At 42.8% G+C, this 7,030-nt stretch overlaps 1 protein-coding gene across 1 annotated transcript in view; it reads right to left on the bottom strand.

The window, feature by feature from the left end:
- The window catches only part of DNAJB4 (DnaJ heat shock protein family (Hsp40) member B4), a 33,466-nt gene extending 27,066 nt beyond the window's left edge, over window positions 1-6,400 (bottom strand). The window contains exon 1 of the mRNA XM_082265329.1: window positions 5,946-6,400. Coding sequence (XP_082121455.1) covers window positions 5,946-6,156 — 211 coding nt within the window. The 5' untranslated portion in view covers window positions 6,157-6,400. The remainder of the gene's footprint in view (window positions 1-5,945) is intronic.
- Window positions 6,401-7,030: the final 630 nt, after the last annotated feature.

Consider the following 7,030-nt stretch of genomic DNA (forward strand, 5'->3'; position numbering starts at 1 on the left):
ACAGGGCTAAAAGCTGAAAATTGGCCTGGGCAGGAAGGGGGTGAAAGTGCCTGGTATTGAAGTGGTTAAAGATACACTAAACAATAGCCTTATGAAATAATCCTTACACATCTACTGCTTAAAGAGTAACTTCACCCAAAAGGGGAGGTTCCGCTTGTTTGCATCAAACCCCCCCCCCCCCCCCCCCATTGGGCATTTTTTTTGGGGGTAGTACCTGGCTTTGACAGGTACCCGCTCCCACTTCTGGTCAACTGTGCCGCGGCAATCTGAGCTGGAAGTCCACCCCCTCTCCAAATCCCACCCGTTAGACCATTCACAAAACTGTGGGACCATTCACAAAGCACAGGGGGTGTGTCCTATGCCTACATACTTTTGCTAATAGGTGTCCCTCCTTCCCATGTCAAAAAATTAGGAGGCATGTTCTAAAGTCCTAATTGAGCTCCCAGCCCTCTCCTTTCCCCCTCTCTGTTTGTTTGGAACAAGCAGTGCAGGTTAGTTATGGTCGTGTGCACTGCTCTAGGTGCACTACAAATCCCATAGTGCATCTCAGGAGCGAGTAGGAGAGGGTGGCTACATTCCTTACAATGGGGCCATGGAGAATGACCACTCTCTAGCACTGGGATATGCAAACTGTGGCCCGCTAGATGTTGCAGAACTACAAGTCCCATGAGGCTTAGCAAGACTCTGACACCCACAAGCATGACACCCAGAGGCAGAGACATGATGGGACTTGTAGTTTTGCAACAGCTGGAGGGCCCCAGTTTGCACATCCCTGCGGGTCAGATCACAGCTCAAAAAAATAAAAGGAATCTGGAGATTTGGAGGAGGCTGAGAGCAATAGAAGGGGCTTTTATTGGTTAAGAATTCATACTTGAATAGAGTTTTTTAACTAGAATTTAGTGTCACTTTAATTAGACTTACATTTAAACTAGCCCTACTGTACATGCATATCAGTCAGAGAAAGTTTTAAATGTCTAATAGACGTCTGATATCGCCAGTAAAAGGACCTCCCACCAGAATAAAAAAAAATGTGTGCAACAGAACTGGTGCTTCATAGTGTGCTGAGGTGCGCAAATTCTATTGACTAGTCCAATTATTCACTCTACATCTTCCTAAAATGCCAATTTTTCCCAAAGTTTTTGCACACCGACAGTCTATGGACCCCTTACTCACTCACATTTGGGGGGACGGCTTGCAGATTCTGCTAAGCCCCCAGACCCCCACAAGAACCTTGCCAGGGTTGTAGGGAAGAGGCCCTTGTCCTTGCCAACATGAGGACAAGGTGTTTTGGTAAGGTACACCCCCAAGTTGAGGGCACATGGCCTGGTATGGTTAGGGGGATGGGGCAACCCCCCCCCCCCTTTACTGGCCCCCCAGGCTGAACACTCAGCTAAGGGTCTGGTATAGATTTGAGGGGGAACATCACACATTCTTTTCTTGATTTTTCCTGTCTAACTCTGAGGAAGTGGCTTGTCCTCCGAAACGCGTCGGCCTCTCAAATGTGTTGCATTGGATGAGGAGACCTGGCCTACCTGCTGGAGTTGTGTCCAATAAGCCTGATTTTATCTATGTCTGTGAGTATAATATTATTTTGCTTTTAATTAATGGTTAATGTTAATAAATGGGTATTGGTGTGTGTTTTTTACAGTGCCCAGTGTGGGGAGGGCAGCATCGAGGAAAACATCACTTGCCAAAACATTATGTGAAGTTTCTTGGTTTGTGCGCTGGATTGTTTTGGACCTTTCTACCAGAACATGATGTTCATTTGCCCTTTGTCCAATCACAGTACTCCTTGCATTCTTTAACAAGAACACAAGATGGTTTATGAATGGAGGAGCTGCACAGCCACGAGTGTCAGGTTTACTGCTGGAACTTCAGCAATGACATCTCCGCCAGAGGTAACATTTTGCAAAAGAGAAGTATTAGTCACCAGTGGGGCGCCCATCCTTAGGGGTACCTTATTGTTATGTAGCTAATGCCCCAATAAAGTTTTCGCCTATACTTCAGCTTTAAAGCTGAGCTCCGGGCACAAAAAAAACAACTTTCATTTAAATCTATTCCACAATTGCCACAAAGAATATAATGCCACTTTGTTTGCACCTTTTGCAAACCCAGATATTACCTTGTAAAAGTTGCAGTGACATGGTCACCATGCTGTACTTAGCCTTTGCAGAGAGCAGAGCTATGGTAAGGACCCAACAGGTCACCTACTACAGAAATGGGCGGAGACAAGACCAGTCACCCTGCACAAGGAGAGAGAGCAGCAGTAACAGGTCTTTAATACAGGAAGTTCATAGGTGTGCGCAGCCTATTGCGTTAGGGTGTGCACCCCAAAGCTCAAATATATGTGTGTGTGTTTGTGTATATATAGTATATGTATGTATATGTATATGTATATATATATATATATATATAAATATATACAAACCGACACACACACTGTTAAAAATAAATGAGAACAAACATTTAATAATTTATAAAAACACAGACGGTGTCAGTAGGGCAGTGGGCCCTGGACAATAGGAGGAATCTGCACTGCACTGGGTGATTAGGGTGTACCCAGGCACACCTGGCACACCCCCTGCATACACCAATGAGGAAGTTCCTGCACAGAGGGAGAGTTTCAGACTGGATTCCGGCGCGGAATTGGAAGAGATACCCAAACCTCACCAAGATTCCAATAAGAATACACAGGACTCTTATATTTGGACAATATTTGCTTATCTCAGAGTTCAACTTTAAAGTAAAGTTGAGCTTTAAAGCAGAAATCCAGGAAAAGCAAATATTGTCAAAAATGCAAGGGTCATGTGTATTCTTACTAACAGCTTTGTGAGCTTTATGTATTTCCTCCAGATCTGTGCAGTAATCCAGTGTGAAATCCAGCCTCTGTGCAGGTGCCTTCTGTAATACAGACTGCTCTTCCTTCTTGTGCAGGGTGACTGGTCTTGTATCCACCCCCCTGTAGTAGATGGTCTGTTGTTCCCACAGCTCTGTTCTCTGAAAAGGCTAAGTACAGCACAATGATATTTTTACAAGGTAATATCTGGGTTTGCAAAGACATTTAGTGCACACAAATTGTGTGTGTGTGTGTATACACAGATGCATACAGTACAAACACAGTATATACTGTATACTGTAAAAATGACATCACCCATTGCTTCTGTGCTTCAGTAGCATCTTCTTCCATTGCTTGATCTACCCCATGACATGCTATCCTCCTTTAGATATGGTACATCATTAGTGATGTCAATATATCGCTATGGAATACACTGCTTTCCTCCTCACCAGCACTGTTCGCACACTGTCCAGAGGTTATCTTCAATTTCAAAGGTTGGCTGCAAACTATTGCTCTGCTACATTGCTGACCACCCTTTGACTGATCGCAGCAGCTGCTTTGATAAATTCTGAAGTGCCATCTGACATTTCAGAAGTGTGCCAACCAGTCTCACACACTTTCTACTGACGCACAGCCATCACATCCCCGGGAGCTAAAAAGCTTCATGCGTGGGTGTCTCTGCCTTCGCAAGAGTTATTTTCTTTGGAACATAGGTAGTTTAAAGTGCAAATTCTTCATTGCTTACCAATTTTGGGCATTGGGTCAGATTGGTGAAGTCTACAATCTGAGACATTATGGTGAAAATTGGTGAAGTCTACAATCTGAAGCACCATGGTGAAGATCGGTGAAGACTACAATCTGAGAAATTATGGTGAAAATTGGTGAAGTCTACAATCTGAGATACCATGGTGAAGATTGGTGAAGATTGGTGAAGCTTACTATCAGAGACATCATGGTAAAGATTGGTGAAGTCTACAATCTGAGACACCATGGTAAAGATTGGTGAAGTCTACAATCTGAGGCACTATAGTGAAGATTGGTGAAGTCTACAATCTGAGACACCATGGTAAAGATTGGTGAAGTCTACAATCTGGGACCCCATGGTGAAGATTGGTGAAGTCTACAATCTGAGGCACTATGGGGAAGATTGGTGAAGTCTACAATCTGAGGCACTATGGTGAAGATTGGTGAAGTCTACAATCTGAGACACTATGGTGAATACTGGTGAAGTATACAATCTGAGAAACTATGGTGAAGATTGGTAAAGTCTTCAATCTGAGACACTATGGTGAAGATTGGTAAAGTCTTCAATCTGAGACACCATGGTAAAGATTGGTGAAGTCTACAATCTGAGGCACTATGGTGAAGATTGGTAAAGTCTTCAATCTGAGACACCATGGTAAGATTGTAAAGATTGGTGAAGTCTACAATCTGAGGCACTATGTGGAAGATTGGTAAAGTCTTCAATCTGAGACACCATGGTAAAGATTGGTGATGTCTACAATCTGAGGTACCATGGTAAAGATTGGTGAATTCTACAATCTGAGACACTATGGAGAAAATTTGGTGAAGTCTACAATCTGAGGCACTATGGGGAAGATTGGTGAAGTCTTCAATCTGAGACACCATGGTAAAGATTGGTGAAGTCTACAATCTGAGGCACTATGGGGAAGATTGGTGAAGTCTACAATCTGAGGCACTATGGGGAAGATTGGTGAAGTCTACAATCTGAGGCACTATGGTAAAGATTGGTAAAGACTACACTCTAAGACATCATGGTGAAGTCTACAATCTGAGACACCATAGTGAAGATTGGTGAAGACTACAATCTGAGGCACTATGGGGAAGATTGGTGAAGTCTACAATCTGAGGCACTATGGTGAAGATTGGTAAAGTCTTCAATCTGAGACACCATGGTAAGATTGTAAAGATTGGTGAAGTCTACAATCTGAGGCACTATGTGGAAGATTGGTAAAGTCTTCAATCTGAGACACCATGGTAAAGATTGGTGATGTCTACAATCTGAGGTACCATGGTAAAGATTGGTGAATTCTACAATCTGAGACACTATGGAGAAAATTTGGTGAAGTCTACAATCTGAGGCACTATGGGGAAGATTTGTGAAGTCTTCAATCTGAGACACCATGGTAAAGATTGGTGAAGTCTACAATCTGAGGCACTATGGGGAAGCTTGGTGAAGTCTACAATCTGAGGCACTATGGGGAAGATTGGTGAAGTCTACAATCTGAGGCACTATGGGGAAGATTGGTGAAGTCTACAATCTGAGGCACTATGGTAAAGATTGGTAAAGACTACACTCTAAGACATCATGGTGAAGTCTACAATCTGAGACACCATAGTGAAGATTGGTGAAGACTACAATCTGAGGCACTATGGGGAAGATTGGTGAAGTCTACAATCTGAGGCACTATGGGGAAGATTGGTAAAGACTACACTCTAAGACATCATGGTGAAGTCTACAATCTGAGACACCATAGTGAAGATTGGTGAAGACTACAATCTGAGGCACTATGGGGAAGATTGGTGAAGTCTACAATCTGAGGCACTATGGGGAAGATTGGTAAAGACTACAATCTAAGACATCATGGTGAAGTCTACAATCCGAGACACCATAGTGAAGATTGGTGAAGTCTAGACACCCTGGTTACAAAGTATCCGGTAAAAATCTTAAGGCAGATATTACCAATCTCTTTAGAGGACCCTGGGCATCCCCTGGATCACCCACTACCAGAACTCCATCAAAATGTTTTAGCTACAACCCTGATGGCACAGATCACACATGGCAAGGGGACAGTTCCCTTTCCTATGTAGTAACGGGAGTGTATGCTTATTGACAGCAGGAATTTTCCGAGAACTTCCCAGATGGAGAGTGCTCATAATCGCTTGGCCATTAACCCTTCAAGCTCTGACCATTTGTGTCCGGAGAAGCTTTCGCCCAACATGGACTGTGTCTAACAAGCCGAATACTTTTATAAAATAATTTATCCTTACACACACATTAACTCCATCCATGCCATGCTGTTCTGTAGAGCAGATAGTTAGCTGTACCACAAGCTTGGATGTTAGAAGATGCTGATAAAATGCATACCTTCCTCTCCATACTGGTCATAGATCTCTCGCTTCTTGGGGTCACTTAGCACCTCGTAGGCTTCGGCAATCTCCTTGAACTTTTCCTCGGCGTGGGCTGACTTGTTTTTGTCTGGGTGCCACTTCAGAGCTTGCTTTCTGTAAGCCTTTTTGATGTCCTCCTCCGAAGCCCCCTTCTCAATGCCCAAAATCGAATAATAATCTTTCCCCATATCACTTCTGTCAGTAGGACTGGAATGCACAGAGCTAGTCCGCTGCACTGGATATAGAAACTCTGATCCCCTCTAAGCGTTCACCAGTCCATCCCCTCCTGTTCATATATAGAGATCAGCTCCCAGCCTCCCATGTACGTCTCTCTCTGCTGCTTGCAGAATTCACCAGCTCTTTCTAGAAAGTTTTTTTTTTTTTTTAAACAAGCTAAAGCTTTATTAGATGACAGAGGCAGTATAATCTATGTGTAACCCATTGGATATCTGGCATTTTAGCTGGATAAGGGGGCAAAAAACAAGCCAACGAGCCTGTACAAAAAGTGTTCTGTGCCTCTTCTATTGCCATTCTCTACATTACTTTAAAAGAGAAGTTTTACCATTTTAGTACATACCACATTGTGCAAAATATGTTATTACTAAATAAAGATAGTGGACCTATAGCTCATACGGTTATACTGTGTACGAGTCATTTTTTAACATAGAAACATAAACTTAACCACTTTACCACCGGAGGATTTTGCTGTCTTACGTCTGGGCCACTTTTTGCGATTCGGCACTGTGCGAATTTAACTGACAATTGCGCGGTCGTGCGACGTCGTACCCAAATGAAATTGACGTCCTATTTTTCCCACAAATAGAGCTTTCTTTTGGTGGTATTTGATCACCTGTGCGATTTTTACTTTCTGCGCTATAAACAAAAAAAAAAACGTACATTTTGAAAAAATAACAATATTTTTCAAATTTTTTTATATGAAATCCCCCCCCCCCCCCAAAAAAATTTTTGGCCAATTTGTTTTATGCTACATATGTTTGGTAAAAAAAAAAAAATCACAATAAGCGTATTTTGATTGGTTTGCGCAAAAGTTATTGCGTTTAC

The sequence above is a fragment of the Pelophylax lessonae genome (assembly GCF_965119305.1).
Source record: "Pelophylax lessonae genome assembly, chromosome: 8".
NCBI classification, from domain to species: Eukaryota; Metazoa; Chordata; class Amphibia; order Anura; family Ranidae; genus Pelophylax; species Pelophylax lessonae.